This window comes from Lucilia sericata, unplaced genomic scaffold (assembly GCF_015586225.1).
Source record: "Lucilia sericata isolate MDLA Ls3-8-SP2 unplaced genomic scaffold, ASM1558622v1 Contig000403F_arrow, whole genome shotgun sequence".
Taxonomy (NCBI): Eukaryota; Metazoa; Arthropoda; class Insecta; order Diptera; family Calliphoridae; genus Lucilia; species Lucilia sericata.
Window position 1 is genome coordinate 130363 of NW_023994421.1, and position 27656 is coordinate 158018.

The following is a 27656-nucleotide window of genomic DNA, read 5'->3' on the forward strand; positions in this document are numbered from 1 at the left end:
GTCTTGTTTGAGTTTTCAGTTTTAATAATTTAAAAAAGAAAATTATATTAAAGCTTCTTTTTTTCTAAAGAAATAATAATTTTAAGAACAGACAATTTTTGCTTAATATTCGAATTCTTTTTAACCAATTTATAGTTGACGAAAACAAATTAATATTAATGCTATAAAATTGTTTGTCACAACAATTTCTTTTAATTTTAATAAAAAACTTTAAAGCTTTTTTTTAATGCTAAATTAAAATAATTATAAATAATATACATTTGTATGTATGTAAGTATATATGTATGTGTAAGTAATAAATTTTAATTATTTTTTTACTATGTATGAACTACACACATACATATATGTATGACTTGTATGTATGTATATAAATATTTATGTATAATGTGTATTTGTTTGGTTTGTATATAATAATAATTTAATAATTTTTTTTTTTGGTTTAATATTAATTGTAATTATAATTATTTTTAAGTTTTTTGTTTTTGTGTTTAAAACTAATTTCATCAAAGCTATCAAATTATGTTGTTGTTCTTGTTGTTATAAGTATAAATGATTTTGTTGTTGTTGTTGTTCTTGTTGCATTTAATTAAACAAATTCCTCTTTTTCCTCCAGCCAGGGATGTGTAAGACATTCTGCCGCTGAGGCCCGTATAACTGGATTATATTCCAACATGGGTAATAAGAAATCGGAGAATTTTTTGGCTTCTACTGGATCCCAATCGTATTTTTCAATTAAAACATTTATAAGGCTCCAGGGTTTTAATTTCGTTATATAGCGTAGACTTCCTATAAAGAGAAGAAAGGATAATGAAATAAAATATGAAAGGAAATCATTTCAAGTCGTCTTTAGGAGTCTGTAAATCCTTCATTAGACTAATCAATATATTAGCCCTAAGTTTAGTCAATACACCAGTCTAAAACTAGTCCATTTAGACTACATATCACACTAGTCCACAGACTAGTCAATAAACTATACAATAGACTATTCTATATACTAACCAATAGAGTAGATAATATACTAGACTATGGTCTAGGCAATAGTCTATGGCATAGTCCATATACTAGTCTACAGACTAATTCATAGAGTAGTCTAAAGGATAATACCTAAATTAGTTAATAGTCTAGACTATAGAAAAATCATTAGAACAGATGATAGAATAGTCCGAAGGATTTTAAGGATCGAATTGTACCAAAAAATTTCAACCCGATGGTGAATAAATTATTAAAAAAAAGCCAAACGAGACTCCCGGAAACTTTTGTATGCAGAAGTATAGTAAAATGAAGTATCGAATATCAATTAAAATCTGTGCTCGATGACATGGGCATGAATGTCGAAGTGCTTTACATGAACACCTGCCCTGAGGGCCTTATTTCACGGTGGACTTTTTCAACCACTGGGTGAGTATAAAAGTAACGATTCACCATCGCCCCATTGTGCTTCTTACACGCCGGTGGCAATTTACGTATATGGATGTCCGGTCGAGTATACGTGCACTTTGCTCAAGTACTCGAGGTATCTAATCTCTTGCTATAGTAGTCCCGTTGGGGAAGGTCAGGTGTCATGAGTAAGTTCAATCTAACCCCGACAAAGGAAAACCTTATATGTCGCCTAACCACACTACTGAGATGGCTCTGTTGATTCGGCATCAATACCTAGGGGATGTAATTGGTAGTCCGAAACACCGATAATTTCAATTGACAAGCCTTACTTAAGTGGCCACAAAGACACACTGTGATAAGTTGAGCGTGTTTTAGAGTAAACTCCAACACAGGGCAGTGACGACCTTTCACCACACTCCGTTTTGCCAAACCTTAGTTCTGCACATCACCTACGCCACTCCATCCATCACTACATCCGTCAAATCCATCGAATAATCATCAAAAACACCACCTCGTATACCCAATCCTTGCATTATCAGCTCAAATCCAACATATTATTAATCCACAGTCATGCTCTGTAGTTTGTACTGCTCAATCCTTTAACCAAGCAACCCCTTCCTGCGATTTAGGTTTCAACCACAGCCACTACGTGGTTCCCGAAGGAACCTCAACCAACTGACCAGCCAGGACAAGTCCTGTGGGCATCTGGCCACCCTTAGTACCAGATTATGTGGTGCTCTGGTTAGACCCCTTTTCAAATCAAACACCAGTTTATAGAGTAACCGTTAATATAGAGTAATCGTTACGGTGAGGAGATATCGAAGTGCTTTACGTGAACACTCGCCATGTTGGCCATATTTCATGGTGGTACTTTTTCAACCACTGGGTGTGTTGACTGGGCGATTCACCACCGCCCTTTGTGTTTCTTCAACGCTTGTAGTTCTGCTGGTCTATGTACAAGAACTTTGCTCAAGTACTCGAGTTAACTAATCTGTGACCATTGTTGACCCGTTGCTCAACTTCCGAGATGTAAGATGGAATGGTCTTTGTTAAGTCGGCAACTAGAGACGTATTCGATAGGCGATTCATCAAATAAGCCGAGGACTTTGTTCTTAATCGCAGATAACTCACTATGGTACATCTGATGTGAACAAAGGAAACCCTGAACATACCTGAACAAGGAATGAAAATTCCATGGTATCATTTGTATAAGATACCTTCCATCAATCAGCATTCAACTCAGACACTTCTCATTTATTCTCTATAGAGAACAACATCCGACACTCTCACTCTAAGTATACGAGTGTTAGTTGTATCATGTACAATTAATACCAACACTGTTGTTTTGGGCATCGAACTTATACCGAATTATAGACTTTACCGTGCATCAGTCTTTTAACCGACTTTCATTTCCCGCAAATTTGGGCTTAAACCACATACATCACGTGCAGCCCGAAGATACCTCTCCAATAACCGGGACAATAAAAAGTCCGAAACTCTGCCCTGCTGGCTACCGGTTCACGTGGTACCAGATTATGTGGTTCTCTGGTTCAACCACATGTCAAATCATTCCAAGGAAAGGTCGAGTATGCATTTGATCATCACCAATTTATAGTTCCGGCAGACTAGAGGTACTGTTAGCAGCTCTTTCGACCTGGATTGCAATAATACAAAGATGGGGTTTTTCATCAATGTAACCAAGATTAATAGCGACCTGAGAACACTAACTGATAATGAACTTAACCTATCTGTAATGTAGATGACGATGTCGTAATAATTATAAGTATAAAGTATCTAAGTTACTTGTATCGAAGGTCCGTGGGGGACCTGAACGAGGACTAGAGCTATGCTCAACTGAGAGAACTGAATGTTAACTCTGCTAAAATGATCTTCTTTCGTCTTCTCACAAGACGAAACATGACGAAAATATGTGAATACATTAAATCCAGTGGAGGAATATAATGGTGACCGATTGTGTTAAGTACTAATGTGTAATCCTTGACCGAAAACTAAAATGGAGTCACAATACATATATAGAATAGAATCGACAAGTCATATCGGTGCTGGGAGCGCTATATAAGAGAGCTTTAGTCCCACTATGACATATTTTATAAAAGTGTGAGTAGACCAACTATAAATTATGCTTTAAAAATCTGGAGGACTTCTTTGAAAAATGGTTTAATAAAAACCTACTTCAGGGAGTTCAGTTCACACTTTGCTTAGGTAGAAATAGGGTTATAAGAGCTAAGATATGGGGTGGAACATGCAGTCAAACGGCTCTTATTTTAAGGAGTAATGACTAAGGAAGCAAACACTAGACGTGCTCGAGCATACGAGAGGCAAAACGATTCTGGGGACCCACATTCGGGTCTTAACCGAAAATGTAAGCTTTGCATTATTTAGATACCAGGATTCTTAAAAACAATCGGCAACGAAAGCGCGAATGAATATAAAGAGATGAAAACTAGATAAAGTTAACCTGAGGAATGCAAAACCGTTCGAAGGTGGGCTGCGAGAGAGAATCTCATAGGCCACCTAGATTAATAAAACTGTTGGTAGAACCGCAATGACCCTGTGGGCAATCAGAGGAGAACAAGAAACGCTGTCGGAATGCAACGCTTCAGGATGATGAAAATATAGACACACGAGGATTTTAAGCCTATTGCCCTCAGCTTTGAACCAACCATCCGACTAAAGATTGTTCAGAGTTAGTACTACTATGGAAACTATTTTGAATATCTCCAACGCTGTTATTGTTGTAATTCCGTTGGGAGTTTATTAAAAGTAGTATCTTAAAGTACTTTCTTCAAAAGGCTGAAAATAAGTTGAATAATCTGAACACATAAAGAGGGACGAAGCTAATGTCGACTTTCTTCAATGAGAAATGCTCTAAACAACTTCTAACCCGAAACACACGGGACATGTCGAGGTTGCTGACATTAACAACTTTTCATTGGGCCCTAGACAAACTTGCAAGTCAACGAATTTTGTCGCAGTTACAATGACAGGGAAAGGGATGAAACTTGCTTTCACCTTCTCTGCGTTACAAGTCAAGAGAAATACATAATATCCAATATTGGTGAATAATCTTAGTCCAGACTAAAATAGATATTAAGATATCTCACTACTATAGGATATAATCACACTAGTGGAGTGGTCCTTGCATAAACTACCAGGTTAACTAATGATCAAATCCGAGATTTGTAAAAGGTATGTATTATGAGTGGATACACAGGATTACGGAAACAACTACACAAAATAATAAGGAGCAGTGTGAGGACATTGAAACTCTGGAACACTTTCTTTATCATTACTAGGATTTCGTTCAAATATTTTGAGAGCGATGTTCTTTCAGTTATTACATCCCTTTGCAACGCTGATTAGAAAATTATAAGAAAATCTGTCCAGGAAACTAAGTTTCTGAACATCGGACGATAATAACTACATATAATGGAATGCACAAAAGGCCCAATAGCGGCCTAGGTGCATTTCTTCGGGCCTGATGAAGCATACATCCTTATTTCAGCCTAATATAACCTAACCTAGTAATTTGTATATGCTAAACAAGAATCCGTTAAAATATTTAAAATCGGCTGAATCATTTTCAAAATATTCGCCATTTTGCTACAAATATGGTTGAAATTTATAACCGTAATTTACCATATACAGATAACTTTTTACTAGAACTTTATATTTTAGAGTCTTACCATAACTAGTAAAATATTTAAGACCATGTTTTCCTCTTAATATCACCGAAGGCGGTATTGTACCCAGCAACTCAATAATATGAGCCAAATGATCTTCATCCCTAGAATAGGTTTCACCAGCATGAGGATCAAATAGATAATCTCCCGTTGCCAATTCAAATGCCAAACAAGCCGTACTCCAAATATCGGCTGTATAGTTATAAGGTGCTCCCAATAGAACCTCTATCGAACGATATTGTCGGGTTTGTATATCCTCCGTAAAATGATGATACTAAAAAAGGCAACAAAAGAAAACAAATTAAGTTTAAGGGGAATTTTATTTTAAGATATAAATAAAGACAACTTACCTCGTAACAAGCGTTACCCAAATCGGCAATTTTCACTCGTACATTCGTATTATTGATTAACGATTGTATGGCATTCGTATAGGATTGAGTCTGAGGAATTGTAGTATTGGTATTATTTAATTTATTATTTGTTTGTTCTATATCTGAACCTGGTGTGGTTTCAGTGGGCGGCTGTGATTTAGTTTTTTTTTATATTTTTTTATTGTACATTTTTTGTTTAGTTCATAAAAAGAAATGGAAAAAAAAGAACGCAAAGAAACAAAATGTTGGTGCAAACATTCATATAAAAAACATTAAATGACGCAGTTTATTTTTGTATTTACTATTTACTTAGCAAGAGAATACCTACTATTAAAAGTAAGTATTTGTTTATTTTTTTTCGAGTTTTTTTCTGTATTATTTCAAACAAAAGATGTGGTGTGAAAATAAATAAATTATACATTTATAATAATAAAGCATTTATTGGAAAATATAATTGCAATTTTCACAGATTGTTAGTAGACATGGATTTTGTTATAGAAAAAAATATATAGAATTGATATGAATGTGTGTAAAGAAATGAAGTAAATAAGTGTTTGTAATGTATGTATGTAAATATGCATGTTTGTAAACAACTATTATAATGTAAATATGTAAAGTAATGTAATGTTTATATGGTTAATAGGAAAATATTAGTATTTTTTTAATTCCTTCGATCAAATGTTTTGATATGTTATCTAAAGACTACCTTAATATAATCTCAGGGTTATTACTGGCAAATTTTTATTTTTTCCTCTACTCGAGGATGGCCTATCCTTCCTAGCGCCTGCCTGTAAATATAGACAGCTTAAAAAAAAAAAAAAAGAGCTAAGACACAAGGTGTTAAAGTTTTCAACCCGGAATTTGAAGTAAACTTTGGTTCAGAACTAAAAATTAATGGTCTATACTACAAACTGAAATATCGGCCATAAATTGGCAGTATTTAATAGGGATATTCGAATATATACGCATCAAGGGCACTAATATGCGTATGATTACACGGAGATTCTATTAGCAACAACATGGAAAGTTATGGTTTTAATGAAGTGTATAACTAAAGGTTACTTACTCATCTTATCAAGATAGTGAGTGTGGTATGTGGCTTACAATCCTACTTTCTTCTATCATGACATATATGATACACTTTCTAATCGGGCTCGCTCGTTTGGGCAGTAAGTTCTTTACCGTTAGGCATAGCGTTATATAGGCACTTTTAAGCTGGAAGTCCACACTTCATCAAGTTACATGCAACGCTTCTTAAACGTCAATTTTTTGCTTTATTTATATAGAACTTCGCGTTATTTTAAGTTTTTTATTTATATTTTCACAATTTAACTCGTTTATAGTTTATTAAAATTGATAATACGCATTCAAAATAGTATATAAATTGTCAAAATCAGCTGACATGTTCGTGCGCCGCTTATTACGCTAAAAAGTAGGTCTACTTTATGCATTCTACGCGTCAAGGCATCCTACGCTTTTGTGCTTGTAACTTGTTACATACAACAACATTGATTCTACTTTTTTAACAGCCGTGTAGAATACGAAGAAGCATAGAACGCGTTGTCTGGACCTCCAGATTTAAGGTCAAGGTGAGTGGTAGCAGTGCCGATTTCCTGAATGGCCAGCCAGTGCTTAAAGAGGCTAGTCGCTAACAGAACCCCTCAACATTATGGCAAAGCGAGGTTGTAAGTTAGTTGTATACACATGGTACTCAAAATACAAGAACCAAATTTAAAAACAACAAAGGATGAGAGTAGGGACACGACGGAAAGGGATGGTCGACCTGTTAAGTAAAGACATTCTGGACGTCACGGTCAACGAGGATGATGGGGAGTTGGACAGTACTTGAGAGGACGGTGACGTTACCCCTACTGATCTTCATGCCCGAATTGTTGAGCATGAAGGTCAGGTACTGACTGACTTAAACGTGGAGGTTATTCTGGAGGTATCAAGTGAATCCTTTGGTGAAACTTGGGGAATTTATCTCTGTCTGATAATGAGCTTGCTAACGGTCAGACTGATAAGATTACATACCCTACTTATGAGTCCAAGGGAATCCAAAGGGGACATTTGGAAGAAGACCGTCCACAGTTCGTTCGGCAAGTAGTCGTGGAAGAGAAGCCAAGCACCCGTCCACGAGATATGATACAGGCCGAACGAAGGAGAAGAAGGCAAAGAACGAGACTTTGAGGTCTCTCGCCTTTCTGTCGAAGATTGCAAAGACTAATTCTTCAAAGTTCTCGTCAAAGGAGAGTAACCGACAAATCGTCGCTAGATTCGAGAGAATATACAGCCCAGTTTCTGACATTCTGGGTTGGTTCACTCTCTGGAGACAACAGGTGGATGCTGCCATCAGCCCGGCTAACACTCGAAAGAGTGATGGGTCGATAGCATCATCAACCTGCAGTCGGCCAAAAGACAAAGAGGTTGGAAATATCTGGTTAAGCGTATTCATAAGGCATTAGTCAAAAATCAGATGATAACATTTCGTAAATTATTGGAAATAATGTAGACGACGACTAGATTTCATTTATGGCAAAGTCTTTTAAATCGGAATTATAGAATTGCTGTACAGATTGAAGTTTAATTATAAAAAAAAAGAAAAAAGAAGAGAAAATGTTAGTAAAATAATGACACAAATGGAGATAATTTACAAATATGAAGAAACATGATGATATTACAATATAAATTGGAAAATAAAACACAACATTTTGGTAACTTCTGACGTGACACTAAATACTAAAGGAGAACGATCATAATGATAATATTTGACAAAATGAATAGATGAAATACATGATTTTTATTAGAATGAGTGTAAATTAGAATAATATCACAGGTTTCTTAGTATTATTCCATTCGGCACACTTTTGATATTAAAAAAAAAAACAACTGTAATGATGGCAATACACAAAAGAAATCATGTTTAGAATAAATAGCGATCGTAACTTGTAATAAAGCATTTTATTGTAGCTATAATTGTACAAAATGTACGCTATATTGTAAAAATAGTACATTAGGGTAGTAAAGTGTATTTTATTTTAAAAAAATTCATAAAAATCTTTCACTGCGAAAATTTTATTCAAATGATACTGAACGGTGGTATGCACCTTCTTAGTTTAGTTGGTAGTGTTGTAGACTGTCAGTAGGGAGATTTTGATTGCCACCTCTGATAAAGTAGCGCACAACGGGTCCCATAGTGGATCTTATGTAACATATATCCTCCTTTCAAGCTTACAGCCAAAGGTAAACAGTATTTGGAACCGATCGCAACCACACTACTGAGATGGCTTCTGTTAGTATGGCAACAGCACCTAGAAATAATCCCTCTCCATGAACCGATCTGTGACAAAGGATGTACGAATTTTCAAATTCAACTGAACCCAATAATTACGTCGACAAAAAGTCGCGTAACATGAATCAATATATCCTGTTGAGAAGGCAACAGCACCGAGAAACTTCCCCGAAGCAGTACTAATCTCCAACATATGGAGACTTTCCCGATATTTCACCAATTTTCGCATCAGTTCCATTCCCATGATCATAAAGCTCTCTCTACGGAATGACAATTCCCCAGCATATACCGGCTCCCTACCTGTTCAGGAATCCAGTATATGCTGCTTTGTACACAGACCTGTGTCATTTGAAAAGAGAGTTAACCAAGGCATTATGTATAGGATATATCAGCCCTTAAACCAACATTCTCTTTCCGCGAATTTGGATTTAAACCACAGACACTACGTGGATCCCGAAGAAACCTCAACCAACTGACCAGCCAGGACAAGTCCTGCGGGCAGCTGGCCAACCGTAGTACCAGATTATGTGGTTCTCTGGTGAGACCCCATGTCAAATCATACCAAGGACTAGCCGAGCGGTGAAGTAACATCAACAATTTATAGTCCCGGCAGACTAGAGGTCTGGTAGCACCTTTTTACCCTGGAATTGCAATACATTAAGGTGAGGGTCTTACATCAAGGAAACATGCCCCGCGGGGTTGGCCGTTACGACACAGCAAAAAGTGTCACAATATCCACGAGAATAGTGACATAACTGGTCTATGGGTTCCAAATTGTTCATATATCAAGAAAAAAACTTATTCTCCTTTTCTTTACTCTTAAAATTAATTAAACTTGAATCATTCAGTCGATTACACTTTCAAACTTCAGAACACTATATCTAGAAAACTTGGTGTGCTTTATAAATCCTACGAATTAGAATCGGATTCAGCGGAACTCAATACTATTGAAATGAATAGTTTGGTCTCTGGGTTTCAACTTTGACAGATGACGAGTGTATAACAAGCACAACAAGCTAATTTTGACGAATGACAACTGAATAACATAAACAAATTGCCATTCGTTTTTGTAAATGTTGTAGTTCTGTCGTCACTTTACTAATATACTTTGATTCAGAATCAAAGCCGATTTGACTCAAATTTTCACAGTAAATAAGACTACTTGAACCACCCTAATGTACATAAATACGTTAGTTAGTAAATTATTAATACATAAGTAATAAAAAGTATTAGAATTTAATTTATAATAAAAAAAGGAAAGGAATTTTCCGAGAGCAGTTTTAACACAGTATATGAAGAAGTGCAACCGTTACCTTTGATGACATTAAAGTCGTGTTTGATGTTATTGTTGGTTTTATTATTGATGGTGGAGGAGATGATAAAGGTGTTGTAGTTGTTGTTTCAAATGACATTTTATAATCATCATCAGTTTGTTTTTTTGTTGTAGTAGAAATATTTGAGTTATCATTTATTGTTGCTGAATTTAAAGGATTAATTTCACAATCCGTTTGTGGTGCAGCATTATTATTATCAAAATTGTTGTTGTCATTATTAGAATTGTTTTGATTCAATTTTGTCTCTATGCCAATCTCTTCTGCTTCATCAATAGACTGTGTTTTCATTTGATTTTAGATAATTTTTTCAAAATGGTGATTTGATGTTGGGAAATTTTCATTTTTTTATATCGATTTTGAGATTATAAACATTTATTTATACAATATTTTGTGTGTTTAATTAATTAAATATACATTCATAGGTGTATTTAATTTAGTGTGTGTGTGTATTTGTGTAGGGTGCATTTAAAAAAAAAATTAATAGAAAATATTTTTAATAAAAATTATAAAAAAATTGTACACAAACAAGCTGGTATTGTTGGCATTTTCATATAAAAACAAATTCGGGGATTTGAAATTGTTATAAATTACATTTCCAGTGCTTTATTAGGCTCATAACAAGAACAGTGTTAAAGATTTGTTTTGCGATAACTTACCTTGGCAGTGATTTTCTTTTCTGTGCGATAACGATTATTTAGATTTCCCGTTGTATTTGATGTTGTATTGTTGCCACCTCCAGTACTGCTGCCCTCTATGCTATCACCCATTAGACTAGAGTATTTCGAGGTTAATGACGATGTATCTTCTTTGTCACCACTTAAGTTTGAACCACCACCACCACCAACTCCCACATTTAGAGGCGGCGGTAGAGGTGTCGATGAGGCAGAATTATTAGCTGTATTGGTTGTGGTATTAGCTGCATTCATTTCGATGTTTTGTAATGGCCATTTGGCTCGTGTTTTCGTTTGTTTTTCTATGGAACTAACTGCAAATGGAAAAAGTTTAAGAAGTTTACTAAAATGCAAAACTAAAACTTCTGATAACATACTATATGAATCTGGAAAATCAACACCCTTTATTCTCAAACTAGTTATTTCATCATCGATTTGTTGATTCATTGCTGCTGCATTATCTATCACCAATAGTATATTTTCCGGTTTTATATCTGTATGTATAATATTACATTTACTGTGCAAATAGTCCAAACCCTCTAGGACTTGTTTGATTATATTACGAACTTGTGCCACCGCCAAACCTTGATAGTTATTCTTTACGATCAATTTATAAAGACTACAACCTAATGCTTCGAACACCAAACAGGTATGGACGCCGTTAACACCGCGTACAGTGAAATGATTGAGTAAACGTACAATACGTTCGCGTTTAACATCCAAAGGATCTGCATCACGTATTGCCTCTAACAATCGTATTTCATCTGCTGCCGTTTCTATATAGTGAGGGGCACTTTTAACCACTTTTAAAGCTACATACTTTTCCTCTCTGCAAAGAAAAATTGTAATAAATTTCTTTAGAATTTGATATTTTATAGCAATGTATATTACTTGAGATCCCTGCATAGCCAGACGGTGGAAAAGTGTCCCCATCCTAGTTTGCGTACCACTCGAAACCGATTATCAAATATATCACCAATAACAACTGGATGGTAACCACCACGACAATACTGCGCTACATCCTCCTGCTCTTCGTCTGAACCGTATAAACTGCTTTCGGGTGAGTCGGGGAAAATTTCATCTGTTGTACTTAAAGTACCACGAGGTTCAGATCTAGAAATTAAATCGAAAAATTTACAAATATTATTAGATTTTAAAAAATTGCTTAACTTATATTTAGCTATTAAAATTAAAATATGTGAAAAACATCCAATAAGAGATCTAAGAGGTCTATTGTGATTCTCTTTAAAATAAATAAATAAAAATAAGAATATTGAAGAATTGAATTCCGATCAATATATATGAAAGTATTTCTACTTTTTAGATGGAAATTCTCGACACCTGAATAGCCACCCTATTCCTCTGATAAAACCGAGGAGTTACCTTCATCTACATTTCCTAATTTATCGTATAATCTTTCCCTAGCACTTTCTGCCTCAGATTTATTCTACTATAGGACATTTACATTATTCTAAGACATTTACATTTTATACACATTTTAGACACCCTCTACAAAAATCCTATTTATTTCGGTCCATACTGGTTACCATACCCCAACCGGTCCATACCCCTACAAGAATCCTTATACTCTTCCTATCCAGTAATAATAGTATTCTGATTGCTTTAGTAATCAACTCGTGCTTCAAGAACTTGAATACGCTACTGCGCCAGAATCGGTTGGTAGGCTCCCAGAATTTTTCGGAAATCAGCCTATAGTAATGACAAATAGTTAGTTTAACCGTCCAGATTTGATCCTCGTCAGGACAATTCATCTGTTATCTCATTCACCTCATCCTGGTCCCCAAAACTTTACTTGATGATATTTTAAAGTTCTAAGTTCTGCCTGACTATCAACATACATTTTCACTGCTACCCAGTACCGCTGTGTGCCTTTATACTACCTGTAGCATCCAGATCGTTAAGATCTTTGCCTAAAAGACACTAAATTCATCCAGAAGTCTATAAGATAATTTAAAGTAGCTATCTACCACATAAACTTCGGACCGACAACCCTCAGTAAATACATACCAATCAAACTGTAATTCAGAGCCAAAACACTAGTCCCTATATTAATACTCTATTTATGCTATTGTTCTGTCTAGTATCTGTAGTACTCCCAGTACCTGATAGACCTACCTCGTACAATGGGTTTATTTTGATCACACAAATAAGTACGATCAGACGGACAACCCCACAGTGACGACATGCGTGTACTAGGCAACTGACTTTCAACAACGCTTTACAGCATACAGCTAACGGTAAGACCCTTATCGAACAAGAATGAACCTGCAATGGACAGTCATTTATCACCTACAAATATCATATCACCATATAGATACCGCATATTGTAAACATGCTTTATAACAATGTATAACCTTTATAAGTTATACATTCCTCTAAAATCAAAGCACCTATGTATGAGCTGATGACCCATAAAAAAACAACTTATGTTTCTAAATGATTGACATATTTGAAAAATCCTCAAAAAACACATTTTCGGATTTATGTATATCAAAAACACATGGTTCTTTTTATAGACAAAATATATATCAAATGAAATGTATTTTGAATATCTTTCCTATTATAGAAACATATTTAAAATTCTTCAAAAATAATGGTTCTTTTCGAAATTTTGCTCGTTCCCCTAATGTCTAATGGAATTATACGACATTCCAATAACGAGGAAACTTGATTGCAACAAACACAAGGACGGGCGGATAAAGCAAAATGGGCTTCCGTATCTATAAGGATTCGGAATATACGTATATACTTTATGGAATCGCAAAATTAAATCGTGGAAATTTCAAGGAATGAAAATCTCTTGTCACGAAGTTGAAGTATATAAAAATGCTTTTTCATTTTATTCAGAATTTTATCAAAGTGTTTTTGTTTTTTTGCTATTTATTGGTGTCGGTAATTACTTCTATCGACTTACATATATCGAGCTTCTTCAGAGAACGCTTTATACGAAGGGGATTTATACATATATTTATATATATTAATATAAATTCAGGGGTACCGTTCTTTATCCTACTCTAATCCATATTTCTAAATGACATATGTCAAAATTTCATCCCTATCTACTTTGTCATTCTTACTCATTCATTTATAGACCATGTCCTTTCTTTGGAGATTGAGACAATGAAACACGAATGACGCACTTAACATATGTATTTCAAAGCTCATTAGAACGATTATGTTGCTTCATCCATATTTATTGCTGGTGTAAATAGTAAAAAATCAGAAGCTCTTGATGTTTTGGGCATGGGAATACAGTCTGATGTTCGTTGGTCTAAACAAATATTTCAAGTTTCGATCAATGCATTCAAATGTCTCGGTTTTTTAAAACGATGTAAGTAATACTTCACTCCATCCGATCTTCTTAATATCTACACCACTTATATCTGCCCAAAATGGAATACAACTCTCATGTATGGTGCTTCAAAGTCTATTTTGGGGCTATTCGACCGCGTACAGGAGAGGGCGAAGGTACTTATCGGTGACAGTAGGTTATCCAATTCTATCAATTTAATGGAGCACCGTCGCAATGGTGGTGTGTTTCACTGTTCTACCGATACTACAATGTAATGTGTTCTTCTAAAATTAGGGAACCTGTCCCTAAACATACACTGACCTAGAACACTAACCACTAACCTACCGGAGGCCACCGGAGGTGGTGGGTACGATTCCCACCTGAGGCACTGGTTAAGGAGCGCACAACAGGCCCGATAGAGACCTAGGTGTATTTCTTCGGATTTGATGTATATACATCCTCCTTTCAAACTAACTAACTAACTACATTGACCTAAAATGGAATACAACTCTCATGTATGGGCCGGTGCAAGTCTATTTAGGAGCTAATCGACCGCGTACAGAAGAGGGCGTAGGCTTATCGGTGACAGTAGGGTATCCAATTCAATTGATTCAATGGAGCACCGTCGCAATGGTGGTGTGTCTCACTGTTCTATCGATACTTCTGAAATAAGGAAACTTGTCCCTAAATCCGAATATTTATGCGTAATATACATTTTTAATCGTTAACACACCCATATGTGGATTGCATAATGCACTATAAAGAGAATTCGTTATTCAATCGTATTGTCCGTATGTGGAATAAACGTGTGTCTAATTGCGATTATAGAACTAGACATTTACATTAAAGCAGCCGTAGCCTATTTGATTGGTAATGCGTCTAATTATATAGTTCCTAAGAAATATGCATATAAGAAGACTTCACGAATTTCCATTAAAGGACAAAAGAAAAAATGTAAAATACCTTTTCTGTCAAGCCTAGGACTCGAGAATTTTAGAGGATTGTACATTCGCTGGCGGTTTCAGAGTGCTCTCAAGTCCAACCTATATTGGAACAGGGAGTAAATGTAATTGAGAATACATTTCGATCTTATCAAGGTGAGAATCTGGAGAGATACAATACTGTCCATTTAGGTAGATGATAATGGTCGATGGCTCGACGTTCAAATTTTATAAACATCGGAAATATTTGTATACATATAATTATGTTATATATACATAAGAAGTTCGAGTCTATTGGCACAAATTAATAGTCGATTAAGTGTTATAGATATTTAATTTGTCCATCTTCATTTTCGTAGCCCCTTAAAATCACTTCTTACACTTTAACTTAAAACAAAACTTAATTACAATTTTAAACTAATTTATATACACACACATGTAAGCAATATCTGGTTCCTCATGATCCATTGAAATGTTATTGATCACCACAGCTTGTGGTTTTCCGCTACCCACTACTAGAGGTTTTGAACGCAGAGGTAAATAATGATCACAGGCCTCCTCTGGCGGCAACATCGCTACAACATAAGGCTGAGGAATAGCTATTGGTTTTTTGTTTTTCTTTGCCTGTCTAAGGTGTATTAAAATTGGACCAGCCGATACACATTTGCGCTTTTTACTAAACCTTTTACGACGTTTCTTCTCCTCCATATCGAGCATAACACTATTAACTGCCTTCGCTTCTGCACGCAGTTCGCCAGGAGTTTTAAATTCAAATTCACAAATAATAGTTTGAGGTTTTATAACTTCATTGAGGCTCTCTAGCGCTAGACCACCATTACCGGCAGCTTGTATGTGCGATTTTTCTTGTTGTTGTGGAATTTCATGGGTACTTGTGCTAATTTGTTTCAACCAGTGCATCATGAAGAGAAACAAAAGAAGCGATGAAAGTTTGAGAGCAAATACAAACAATTGATCATTCATTAAAATGTTTGAGTACAATTGATAGTGAGAGTAAAGTTGTTCTCGCCAACCGGCAAGAGAGTGCTGTACATTTGAAAAATGTTCTGATGCCAAAGAGATGTAAGGCAATATTGTGTGTAGAAACAATTGAAAAAAGTCCATTAATTTGTACAAACATTTCCAGGAGGGAGCTTCATCTTTTAAGCACACATCAGGCTTGACAAGCAAAGAGATCAACTCTGTAGCCTTTGATGAGGGAGCCTCACAAACTCCTGTGTTAGTTGAGGCTGAACTAAGGAAATCCATAGTACCCAAGATGGCTTGTGTGATGGATTCCATTTCGTTGCTGTTAGTTAGATTTTATTTTTAGTATTGACAGATTTGGAAATCACTTGATGGAACACCACAGCATTTCGTTTATTTCGTTTTGTTGTGTTCGTTTTCTTTTTTATTTTATTATTTTTGTTTTCGTTTTAACTTTAATTTCACGGTCATTACAAAAGCACACACGTAGAGACACGCACTTGGAACGTTACTCACTCAATCACTCACTTGTTTTGACAGTCTGTCAGTTACTTGCGATCATGATTTGTTTGTTTACGATTTTAAAATTGTAACGTTGTAAGTTATTAACCGTTATTTTCATTTGATTTTTCTTAACGCTTACATAACGATCAAATGAAAACTGAAATATGCGCGTATTCGTTTGTGAAAAATTATGAAAAATAGAAGAAAATATTAAAATAAAAAAGACCGAACCGTCGAATCTTTTGCTTGTTCAGCAAATAAAGTTTTCTTTTCGTTTTCTTTACTTTTTTCTCGGCTGTAGTACTTTTCATTTGAGTAAAAGCAGAAAAAAATGCGAGGAGCGAGCATAGCATGAGCAAAATACACCACACACTACACTTAGTAGCTACTACTGGTGAGTATCAACTAGAGCTACATATTCTTATTCAGTCCATACAAAAACCACTATATAGTGTACAAAGTAGTTCGCCTGTCAGTCTATATGTCTGTTCATCTGCTCTCTGTTCTTTCTTCCTCACACAAATTCTAAATACAACTTGTACACAAGAAATTTTGTCAACGAAAAGTATAATAATCGAGAATGGAAAACAAAAACAACTTTAACTTTTCGATTTCTTGCCAAAAATATACTTTTTATACTTAAATATTTATGTATCAACAGTGGCGAAGATTTGTTTAGAAGCAAATGTTAACGGTGTAACTTTTCATTTGTTTTTCTAAAATGGTCGACACCGATATAAAAATTTCTTCTTCAAAAAAGAAGTTTATCATCAATAAATTTTCTGAGGATATTATGTTTATGTATCATAAATGAGGAAATTGTTTCTCTAAATTCCATAAGCCTCTTCCCAAAATTTACCACAACAGGTGTGGCAATCATAATTTGGGCATTACCAAATAAATTTTCTTATTTTACTTGGATTCTGATCGTAGAAGATCCAGTATTCAATATATAAATAATAAAAGAACAGATGAATCTTTCGATATGCATTTATCTGAACAGTAAATCCTTTAAATGGTTATTTCTTGTTGTCATCATGTTAATTTCTACCGTTTAAAGTAAATTCCTAACAAGACGAGTCCGCTCAAAAGTCACAAAGTCTCGAGTTACCTGCCTGAAATGCAATGTCGTAGGAGCTAATTACAATTTTATTAGAACATATCGCACACCCAGTACAAAAGTGACACAACTCAAAATTTTATTTTTGCGTTTTTATATTCTTTAAGCCTTAAGTATAATCCTTAAACTATGCAGAAGATGCTTGTTTATCTCTAAAAAAATATTAGTGTATTCTGTTGTTGTTAACTGTTCAAGAAAAAACGTTATGTCTTTCTTTATGTTTCAGAATTTGTAAAAAATTTGTTTCCTTTTCTTAAAAAAAAATTTTTGAGTTGTGTCACTTTTGTACTGGGTGTGCGATATAGTATTTTCAGAATCCCCAAAAGATATGCTAGATATTCATGGAGCACTCGCCATATTAACACCAAATAGACATACATATAATAGGTAATGGAGTTACTTAGTTAGTTAGTTAGTTCGTTAGTTAGTTAGTTAGTTAGTTAGTTAGTTAGTTAGTTAGTTAGTTAGTTAGTTAGTTAGTTAGTTAGTTAGTTAGTTAGTTAGTTAGTTAGTTAGTTAGTTAGTTAGTTAGTTAGTTAGTAGTTAGTTAGTTAGTTAGTTAGTTAGTTAGTTAGTTAGTTAGTTAGTTAGTTAGTTAGTTAGTAGTTAGTTAGTTAGTTAGTTAGTTAGTTAGTTAGTTAGTTAGTTAGTTAGTTAGATAGTTAGTTAGTTAGTTAGTTAGTTAGTAAGTTAGTTAGTTAGTTAGTTAGTTAGTTAGTTAGTTAGTTAGTTAGTTAGTTAGTAGTTAGTTAGTTAGTTAGTTAGTTAGTTAGTTAGTTAGTTAGTTAGTTAGTTAGTTAGTTAGTAGTTAGTTAGTTAGTTAGTTAGTTAGTTAGTTAGTTAGTTAGTTAGTTAGTTAGTTAGTTAGTTAGTTAGTTAGTTAGTTAGTTAGTTAGTTAGTTAGTTAGTTAGTTAGTTAGTTAGTTAGTTAGTTAGTTAGTAGTTAGTAGTTAGTTAGTTAGTTAGTTAGTTAGTTAGTAGTTAGTTAGTTAGTTAGTTAGTTAGTTAGTTAGTAGTTAGTTAGTTAGTTAGTAGTAGTTAGTTAGTTAGATAGTTAGTTAGTTAGTTAGTAGTTAGTTAGTTAGTTAGTTAGTTAGTTAGTTAGTTAGTTAGTTAGTTAGTTAGTTAGTTAGTTAGTTAGTTAGTTAGTTAGTTAGTTAGTTAGTTAGTTAGTTAGTTAGTAGTTAGTTAGTTAGTTAGTTAGTAGTTAGTTAGTTAGTTAGTTAGTTAGTTAGTTAGTTAGTTAGTTAGTAGTTAGTTAGTTAGTAGTTAGTTAGTTAGTTAGTTAGTTAGTAGTAGTTAGTTAGTTAGTTAGTTAGTTAGTTAGTTAGTTAGTTAGTTAGTTAGTTAGTTAGTTAGTTAGTTAGTTAGTTAGTTAGTTAGTTAGTTAGTTAGTTAGTTAGTTAGTTAGTTAGTTAGTTAGTTAGTTAGTTAGTTAGTTAGTTAGTTAGTTAGTTAGTTAGTTAGTTAGTTAGTTAGTTAGTAGTTAGTTAGTTAGTTAGTTAGTTAGTTAGTAGTTAGTTAGTTAGTTAGTTAGTTAGTTAGTTAGTAGTTAGTTAGTTAGTTAGTTAGTTAGTTAGTTAGTTAGTTAGTTAGTTAGTTAGTTAGTTAGTTAGTTAGTTAGTTAGTTAGTTAGTTAGTTAGTTAGTTAGTTAGTTAGTTAGTTAGTTAGTTAGTTAGTAGTTAGTTAGTTAGTTAGTTAGTTAGTTAGTTAGTTAGTTAGTTAGTTAGTTAGTTAGTTAGTTAGTTAGTTAGTAGTTAGTTAGTTAGTTAGTTAGTTAGTTAGTTAGTTAGTTAGTTAGTTAGTTAGTTAGTTAGTTAGTTAGTTAGTTAGTTAGTTAGTTAGTTAGTTAGTTACTTAATTGCGCCAAGGCCACTAGCAATCCTTGTGGGTGTATCATTACCAAGAATACGCTGGACCCCATTTTCATGACTCAATTCGGTGGAAATTTTCCAAGTGCTTTTAAGCTAATATTCATAACTACAAAGTATGCAAATACAAATTAAATGTACACTATAAATTTGTTTTTGTTTTACATTTAATTCGTCATTTATTCAACAGCGTCATTTTTTATTTATTGTGTACCCATCGGTAACTACGAAATATTCTCGTACTCATGCACTCGCGTACACCTCAATAAAAGTTGTGATTTCATCACATACTCTGGCCGCCAATTTTCGGTTCCATACCCACATAGTATTCTCTCTTATACTCTATAATTTTTACACCTGCCATCATTGGTCCCCCCTTAATGTATTTATCATTGACGTTGTTGTCCGTATGGTAGTTTTTGTTGTTATTGTTTTCAATGTCGTGTCGAATTTTTAGTGCCATTTTGGCCAGAGTTGGGGGTAGTGCATTAAATATTTAGTGCACTAAGGTTTCCACTAAATCCCACTATAGTGACGAATTTTGATTTTCCACTATTTTTTATCACTATAGTGGTAGTGAAACATATTTTAACTACCATTAAAAAAATTAGTGGTAGTGAAACATATTTTAACTACCACTAAAAAAAATAGTGGTAGTGAAAATTTTTCCACTACCACTAACCATTAGTGGTAGTGAAAATTTTGCACTACAATAAAATAGTGCAAATGTTTAACAGTCACTACATGAATGCTTTAATATGCACTAAAATCTCAAAAAATAGTGTTTGTAAAAATAATCCAAACAAATTGAAAATACATATGTACATATGTATGTCCAAAATATTTCTATTTTATTATTTTTTATTGTATTAAAGAAAAATCATATACATACATACATACATACATACATACATACATACATACATACATACATACATACATACATACATACATATTTATGGTTTTTAGAAAATGAATTCGTTCGTAATAAATGAAAGAAAATGTCAAAAATATACGATAGATAAAGTCCTTAAAAAACAACGAAAGTAATACCAAAATACGAAATAAAATGTGGCCCCTTGATCCCGGATGCAATTTGAATGACAAACCTTTTAATTTCTTGTCACTTTGCGTACAATTTTTATGTTGTTTTTCAAAATATATTTTTTCTAAATTTATTTTTTTTGAGTTCCATTAACATTAGTGAATGATTATATTTTTCCACTATCCTGTTAGTGGAGAAAAAAAATTTGCACTAAGCTGTAAAAAAAAGGGTTTTCACTATCACTAAATTAATTTTAGTGAAAAACTTTCTTGTACCACTACCACTATTGCTTAGTGAGGCTGTAATTTTTCAACTCACCACTAAATATCTATTAGTGATAGTGAAAAATTTTGCACTATCACTAACATTTAGTGGAAACTGAAAATTTAGTGCACTACCCCCAACTCTGATTTTGGCTCGTTCTCCGTACGTTGTAAAATTGTTATTATTTTTATTTATTTTGTTTTTTTTTTTTTTTTTTGCTGGTATTTAGAAATAGTTGTGATTTAAAAATAAAATATACACAAAGATTAAGTAAAAGAAAAAATAAATAAAGAAAAACATTTGTAGATATGTATGTATATAAACAATATTGCTGAAATTTTCCGTGTCCTCAAAAAACTGTATCGTCATACAATGTATACAAAAGAGCAGCAACGTCATTAACTTTGTTTTAGTCACAAACGTATTACTTAGGGTATTCAATTGAATTTAAGTAAAAATGTTTCGATTAATCAATCGAATAACAACTACATACATATATCCATAAAGAATGATATTTTAAGTAGACCAGGAAGAGAGTAATGTTGAAGAGTAATACCTTTTGTTCTTTAATAACAGATGGGCCCCCAGAAAAAAATTTAATTCCATTCCATAATATTTTTTTTGTTTCACGGAGAAACTTTTCCAACCACTGGGTGAGTTGACTATACGACTCACTACCGCCGCTTTGTGCTTTTGTTGCTAATTTTGTACATGGTTCTGCCGATCCATGTAAAAGCACTTTGCTCCAGTACTCGAGCTAATCTAATCTCGGACCATTGCTGCACCGTTGCTTAACTTCCAAGTTGCAAAAGCATCTCTTCCGTTTACAACCACAGATGTGATGGCCTCTGAGACGTTTTCGACAGACCGAAATACGAATCCATCAAATAAGTCGTGGTCTTTATTCTTACTCACAGAGGGCACACTGTGGAAAATCTGGTTTGAACAGAGTAAACCCTGAACATACCTGAACAAGGAAGAAAAATTCAATGGTATAATTTGTATTAGATGCCAGTACACTTCTCATTCATTATATATAGAGAACATCCGACACACACAGTGTGTCCGCTGTGTAAGTTTCATATAGCCTACATCCATCCTGTACGTAACCTGTTCTACGTTTTGTTTTTATAAAGAAGCAAACTAAAAGCTATGATACACGGTTGTCAGATCTTACAATGTTGTCAGTAAAATGTGCAGAAAATGTCTAACAGTGAACTTACAACTTTTCTTTTGTAACGTTGTCAGAAAAAGCATTACTGACAATGTTGCAAGACAAAATTTGTAAGTTGACACTGTTGTTAGACATTTTCTGCACATTTTGCTGCCAACGTTGTAAGATCTAACAACCGTGTTTACATAGCTTAAGTACAAGAACAACATTTCCCTTATGAAGCTTTATGTTGTTGTTATTTATTTTTGTCTAAAGCCCCCTTCACGCGAGCACACAAGTAATATGATCAGTCAAAATTTGGTGTAGAAGAGAACGGATGGGATCGTCTAAACGCAATATGTAATGAAACCATCACAAATTGAGAGAAAATACGGATGGAAAATTTGACAGTCGCACAGTGGTATAGGAAAAAAAAAAGAGGGAAATAATTCGGTAACTTCTAAACGGTTAATCCGATTTTAATGAAATTTGGTGTGCACAAAGAGGAGGTGTTGTCGAGTTTAGGTTTTGAATTTGGACCTTATAGGCCAACCAGGGGCCCGGCGGGGGGTCATCAAATTAGGACACCTCGGCTATGTTAAATTTTTAAAACGATCCTATTTCTTCATTTGAGTTCCGATTTAAAAAAAATTTCGTATATAGAATCTCCTCATCGAGCACTATAAAAAATGTTGTCATAGCAGTAAATTATCTCTTATAGTTTAGGAGATATTCGCATTTGAAAATTAAAATTTTAAAATTTTTACCGTCCTTACTTTAGTTTTTTTTTTGATAATAGCAGGTCCAAATATTCCCGATTTTCGCCATTTTGTTTTATTCGCTTAACAACAAGTTTATATATCAAGCAGTGAAAGAATTATGTAAAAATCATGACTGAGTCCAAAGTTATAGGCATTTTAATTTAAAAAATTAAAAAAAGGCGATTTTTTGTCATTTTTTTGGGAAAAAAGTATCTTTTTCTTTTTAAGTTATCTAAAAAGTTTCTAAGAAGATGTATATAGAATTTATACTTTTTGGAAAGCTGACTTTACATAAAGTACGATAAATGAAACAAAACCTAAAAATTTTTGATACCGAGGGGACCAGGTCCATCCAAAAAAACCCTATTTTTTATGGAAAATTAAATTTTGAGCAAAAATTCTCAAATCGCATAGTCGATATCAAATTATAGTAACCTGTTTTATATGACCCAATATGTTCTTAATCATTTTGTAACGGGTTTCGATAACCCCGCCCCTGGTATGGATATAATAGGCAAAAAACTAAAAAATCCCATTTTTGGGATTTTTTAAAACTTTTTTGGGAATTCCGGGATTTCTAATAAGAAAATTCGAAATTTTGATTTAATTTTGGATTTTAAGTAAAAAAATCTACCTAACTGTAAAATTTCATCAAAAAATATTCATAAATAAAATTTTTATTGCAATTAGAAAAATTTGTATCTTCGCAAAAACTGAATAAAAAACATTTTTTAATTTTTTTTAAAAAAAGTATTCCGCGAATTTTTTAATTTTCAAAAATTATATACAGTTTTGAAAAATAGACAAAATTACCTTTCCATTGATATATAACATGCCTACCTAATGTTTTTTAAGTGACAAATTAATTAGGGAAAACTCAACATCTTTTAGAAAATTTGCCTAGCACTATTATTTTCATCCATAAGGTTAACTCTTAAATTTGTTACATATATGGATGAAAATAATAGTGCTAGGTAAATTTTCTAAAAGATGTTGAGTTTTCCCTAATTAATTTGTCACTTAAAAAACATTATGAGGAGATTCTATATACGAAATTTTTTTTAAATCGGAACTCAAATGAAGAAATAGGATCGTTTTAAAAATTTAACATAGCCGAGGTGTCCTAATTTGAGGACCCCCCGCCGGGCCCCTGGTTGGCCTATAAGGTCCAAATTCAAAACCTAAACTCGACAACACCTCCTCTTTGTGCATACCAAATTTCATTAAAATCGGATTAACCGTTTAGAAGTTACCGAATTATTTCCCTCTTTTTTTTTTCCTATACCACTGTGAGTCGTATGGCTCTCTTCATTTTTTGAAATGATTCAAAAAACAAGCAAGTCGCATTAGATCAGGGATGTATTTTTATGTAAACACATACAAAAAAAGTGAAACAGCTGTTCCATCTTCTTTGTTATTGTGTGTAACACAAAAAATATAAATCATACGACTTTTATTCTCTTTTTTGTCATACGGATGGAATTTCATTTTACTTTTTCATTAGACTTGTCGTACGTAAAGTGTGACCGTGTGAAGGGCCCTTAAGCAAGTGCAAAAAATCTCATTTCTGATTAAATTTTTAGAGGTTGTATCGGATTTTTGCTCATCTTGATGGATAAGGAAATTTTGATTCCAGATTCAGCGCAGCCCATTAATAAAACGAAACGACATCATTACGATTCATGTAATGCCAAAGAAACCTACGTTTTTAATGAAACCCCCTTTAAAACGTCTTAAATCTTTAAATTCTTAAATGCGTAAAAAATTCTTGAAATTCTGTGGAAAAACATTACAGTATTAAAGAACATTATCGAAATAAATCACATCTTAAAGTGTGAATGCAGCCAATTGGAAACAGTCAATAGAAAGTCACTAAATTGGATTAACATTAGACAGAAGAACATGAATATAAAGGCGAGAATGAAAAGAGACCAAACCACATAATATATTTACAATCAGAAACTTAATGTGGCAAGTGCAACATTATTTTCTGTAATTGAACGCATACACTCGTAGACATATACGAACAAAGGCACATACATAAGTATGAATTCGCACAATCAATGCAACACAAAACCAAACAAACAGGAAACGGAAATTATAAAGAATGTTTTATGTATTAGTACTTGTTATATACATACATATATATGTATGTACATAACAACAACAATAATAATAATGTGATGATAATATTGTGCAATTACAAAATCAACAAAGAAGATGAAAATTACCACTCCTCTCACCCACATACCAAGTAAGACAAAGGAGCAAAATGAAAGGGGAGAACAAAAACTAATACAAGTACCACTAATACAAGTTGTAATTGGGAAAATGAGGATACTTACAGACTAACATACGGTCCACGCAATGCAGGCATATCACGACGACGATTTAATGGGGGCGACAAGGATAATGACAAAAAATCCTGCTGTGCCTTATCCTCATCCACCAGACTGGATGGAGTGCTATAAATACGAGTTGTTGGCAAATAGCCAATTTGCTGAAGGAAATCATCACGATGCGATAGTTTTGTTGTCGACTGTGACGACGTCAGCGGTGCATATAAAGGCGAAGGCAAAAAGGGAACAGCTGAGTTGGCAGAGGCGACGGAATGTTTGACCGCAGACGATGAAATGCCCATAAAATTGCCATGAAAACCGCCAACACCACCGCCACCAACCAAATGATGATGCAGGGCCGAGTGAGTGGCATGGTGGAGGTGATTATGATTGTGGTGCAAGTGCGAGGTATGCTGGGGATGATAGTGGGCAAAGTGGGGCGTCTGTTGGGATTGTTGCTGTAGGTGATGATGATAGTGGTGATGGTGAGAAGAGGTGGCTGGGAAATGGGATATATAAGAGGCTGCCGATATGGCTGGTCCACCTAAGGAGGTTTGTGACTGACTGCTTACATGACCCGAGGCGGTGGCTGTGGATACAGCAATAATTTTATCATCGAAACTGCGGCGAAATGTAAAACCTTTAATGCTGGGATAGTTACGGTGTGTTAGGGGTGAGGTGCCCAGATCGATTGAAGCAGCCGGACCCAACATTTTGATGGTATTCAAATAGTTTGATCCCGAGCCCGTTTGTGCCTGCGTACTAACCGCCGTAGAGACAGCAATAGAAGTTAGAGTACCACTGCCAGCGGTATAAGAAGCCATAGAAACTCCAATGGAAGCATTTTGTAAAGGGCTCAAGTTTTTCGTTTTACCCGAACCCACCATCATGTTTAATGCTGGCGATGTGCGTTCAGCATATAATAGAGGGCTACCGCTACCAGTGCCTGTAGCTGAAGCGCCATAAATGCAAGATGATGAAGCCAAACCGTTTGTAAGATTCGCCGTTATGCCTCCTATGATGGGACTACAGCGTCCTCCACTGCCACTACCACTGCCCGGGGTGCAGCTGTTACTGCTGCCGTTATTATTGGTCATCGTACAATTACTGGAGGTGGTAACAATGCTGGAGGCCAAAATCGCTAGCGATACTGCATTGGAAACCGGTGGTGGGGATAGTTGGGATAAAGAGGGAGTCGATGAAATAATCGACGATATGCCACTATCACTGCTGCATATAACTCCTGCTCCTGTACCTCCTGTACCCACGGATGATGTGCCTATGCTGGTGTTGTTCAACACAGACGTGTTGCTGTAGCCCGTTCCTGTGCCCGAACCCGTTAACACATTGTGAGTGGGTGACATCAAATGCGGTGAGGTGGATAATTTTGTTATGGAGGCTGTGGCTGGAGTCTCATGCAAAAATGTGGTGCCCAGTCCCAGGTTGGAACTAGTAACGGCCACACTGCCATTAAATGCGTTAATACTGTTAACATTTTTATATGTGGTTTCCGGTAGACGGACTGCAGCAGCAGCTGCGGCTGCTGTAGTCCCACCTGCTATGGTACTCGAGGGTAAAACAGGTGCCAGTTTTGATTTGATTTTTATAACCTCTTGCCCTGAGGAATTAGTTGTTATTGTTGTTGCTATCGTTGTTGTTGTCACTAAATGCTTGCAATTTCCTTGAAATTATTTGTTTTGTTTTTATTTTAATTTTCGTATTTGTTTTTATATTGCCATACCGAGACACGCGACGTAACGTTACAAAAGGAGAGTAAGTGAGCATTCGCTTGATAATTTTGCTCACATACTCATTTCAAATTAACCGTTATCTATTTATTTACCGTTTTCCACTCATTAATTTCACTCAATCTCTGGTCGGTTTTCTTTTTTTATGTTAGAAGGGATGTTAAATTTTTTGTTGGCTCATTGAAGTGTAAGGTTATTTGGATTTTTTGTAATCGTTTTTTCTTCTTTTTGCCTTTCTTCTTGTTACCGTTACTTATAATATGGCAACGAACTTTTTTTGTTTAACCTCCTGCTCTAAAAAAATGTTTGCATTTTTCCATTTTCTTCTTTGAAACTTGAAGGGTTTTTTCTTGCCACTCTTTCGATACTACGCAGCCATTTTTCAATTTTTTTTATTACATACATATAAAGCAAGTAAGTATAAGTATGTACTCGTACTAGGTAAAAAACTTATAATAGATTTTTTTTCAATTTCATTTTATTTTATAAAAATATAAAAAAGAATTAGCTAATTTGTTATAAAAGTTAACGGAATTTTACTTCACTTGAATCAATTCTAACACTTTTACCGAAATCTTATTTCTTCTTGAAACTTCTAATTCGTTTTTTTTTTAGACTTCTGCTGCATTTATTCTAAGAAAATCATGAAAATTTTCACACGCATCCATTTTTTTTTCATCAAACTTACTTTAATAAGAAAAACACTTAAATTTATTTTATATTACAACACTTTAATAACTTTCCTACAATATCGATTAATACTTTTTGAACTGTGTTTAAATATCTGATTTTTTCACTTTATTATAAAAAAAAATGTTAAAGAAAAAGAGATTTTTTTAATAAAAAATTTTTCCGACCGA

At 34.2% G+C, this 27656-nt stretch overlaps 1 protein-coding gene across 6 annotated transcripts; it reads right to left on the bottom strand.

Moving 5' to 3' along the window:
* Positions 1-427: 427 nt before the first annotated feature.
* Positions 428-27656, bottom strand: LOC119604554 (SRSF protein kinase 3). Of its 6 annotated transcripts, none has more exons than XM_037957236.1 (8): positions 25055-27620; positions 11644-11865; positions 11130-11581; positions 10738-11066; positions 10061-10357; positions 5435-5524; positions 5088-5358; positions 428-786 (listed from the first exon to the last, which is right to left on the bottom strand). In XM_037957236.1, exons 1-8 carry the CDS (start codon positions 26410-26412, stop codon positions 587-589), a joined length of 3219 nt encoding a protein of 1072 aa, XP_037813164.1. In that variant the 5' UTR covers positions 26413-27620; the 3' UTR covers positions 428-586. The 6 variants fall into 6 exon arrangements, with proteins under 6 accessions (XP_037813164.1, XP_037813163.1, XP_037813168.1 ...); XM_037957235.1 differs by having other exon boundaries at positions 5435-5605; XM_037957240.1 differs by lacking the exon at positions 25055-27620 and adding an exon at positions 15443-16988 and having other exon boundaries at positions 5435-5605.